The sequence below is a fragment of the Tarenaya hassleriana genome, unplaced genomic scaffold (genome assembly GCF_000463585.1).
Source record: "Tarenaya hassleriana unplaced genomic scaffold, ASM46358v1 Cleome18, whole genome shotgun sequence".
NCBI lineage: Eukaryota > Viridiplantae > Streptophyta > Magnoliopsida > Brassicales > Cleomaceae > Tarenaya > Tarenaya hassleriana.
This window is the reverse complement of record NW_010965216.1, coordinates 1,423,420-1,425,127: the sequence shown is the minus strand read 5'-3', so window position 1 is coordinate 1,425,127 and position 1,708 is coordinate 1,423,420. Positions and strand designations below refer to the sequence as shown.

Sequence of the window (1,708 nt, the reverse complement as noted above, 5' to 3'; positions counted from 1 at the left end):
TATATATATATATTGGAGGGTGTGTATTCCCCGTTGAGACCAGGATCTGAATCCGGATAATTGAATCAACCAGATCTCTGGGTGGAACAAAACCGTCGCCATTGACGACTGATAACGGAAGCTCGAGAAGGACTGTCGGAAACGCCCTCCAAAGCCTATGCCGGAGCACTGCGAATGAGTTCGTAGCGTAAGCTTCTCCGATCGGATCCAGCCCCACCATGCCATCTTCTCCGAAGCTCTTCCACGCGCGGCCATCTCTCTCCACGCGCCGATCGACGGTCCTGATCGTATTCACTTCCCTCGCCATCGGAATCGCCGGGTTCCTCTTCGGGCTCGCCGCGATTCTCTCTCCGGGCCTCCGATTCGTCGGCCGCAACTGCCTCTCGAACGCCCCTCCGGCGACGGTTCGCGTCGTGTGGGACGTCTCCGGTAATGGAAACGGAAATGGCGCCGGTGGCGAAGTGAAGAGGCACAAGGTGATGGGTTTCGTCGGGATTCAGACCGGTTTCGGTTCAGCTGGTCGGAGGCGGGCGCTTAGGATGACATGGATGCCGTCGGATCCGGACGGGCTTAGACGGTACTGATCTTATCACTCTCCATTCTCTTGATCAATGAATTGTTTCGCCATTGTTCTCGATTATCTTCACGGATCGATGCCTGTTTGGGTAGATGGAAATTGGACAGAAAGCTCTCTTTTTTAGCTTTAGGGATTTTTCACGGAATCATCTTGGTACAAGGGTTGAGCTGATCCATCGTCTAAATTGGTTCTATCTTGGAAATAGATGCATGACCAATCTTCAGGCAATCTGCCTAAATTGTGGCATGAATAGATACGAGGATTCAGAATTTGGTAATTTATCAAATCTTGAAGGAATCTGATCAGATGCAGATTGGATATGCAAAATTCAGAGCCAGCAAAGCTGGTAATATCATCCAGATGAAACGAAATGGTGGATGCTCCTGATCCTCGAGGCATTAGTCTAATGGTTTCGTTTGAGCTATTCATTGATTCTTGCAGCTTGAAGGTTTTCACTGTTTTCATCTTTCTGTTCTGCAGCTTGGAAGAATCAACTGGATTGGCCTTCAGATTTATTATAGGCAAAACCAAAGACGAGCACAAAATGGCTGAGCTGAGGAAGGAAATTGCAGAATACGATGACTTTATACTGCTAGATATCGAGGAGGAGTACAGTAAGCTCCCATACAAAACGTTAGTGAAAGGCTCCTTTCCTGTTTCCGTACATCTTTTAGAAGATTAATATGTAAAGCTTTAAAACCCGGTTTCTGTTTGTTTTCGTTCTGTAGACTTGCTTTCTTCAAAGCTGCACATGCGCTTTATGATTCTGAATTCTACGTCAAAGCTGATGATGATATATACTTGCGGCCAGGTGATTTGTCCTTGTGATTCTGTGTACCCATGAATCTCTTTTGGAGAATCTTGGAGCTTCTATTGAGACTTTTCGTTTTGAGTTCATGTTTCTGCAGATCGGCTCTCTTTGTTGTTGGCGAAAGACCGGACTCACACTCAGACATATTTAGGATGCTTGAAAAAGGGTCCAGTTTTCACAGACCCGAAACTGAAATGGTGAGAATGAAGGCCATCAAACATTTAACATGAAGGACCCCATTTCATTTTGTGGTTCGAGATGCTGACACAAGTGGTTGGGGTTTACTGAATCAATTGAAATTTTGCAGGTATGAACCCTTG

At 46.2% G+C, this 1,708-nt stretch overlaps 1 protein-coding gene across 1 annotated transcript in view; it reads left to right on the top strand.

The window, feature by feature from the left end:
• The first annotated feature begins 26 nt into the window (after positions 1–26).
• The window catches only part of LOC104810440 (probable beta-1,3-galactosyltransferase 14), a 2,719-nt gene continuing 1,037 nt past the window's right edge, over positions 27–1,708 (top strand). The window contains exons 1-4 of the mRNA XM_010536741.2: positions 27–577; positions 1,058–1,210; positions 1,306–1,388; positions 1,486–1,586. Of these exons, the coding sequence (XP_010535043.1) occupies positions 219–577; positions 1,058–1,210; positions 1,306–1,388; positions 1,486–1,586 (696 nt within the window). The 5' untranslated portion in view covers positions 27–218. The remainder of the gene's footprint in view (positions 578–1,057; positions 1,211–1,305; positions 1,389–1,485; positions 1,587–1,708) is intronic.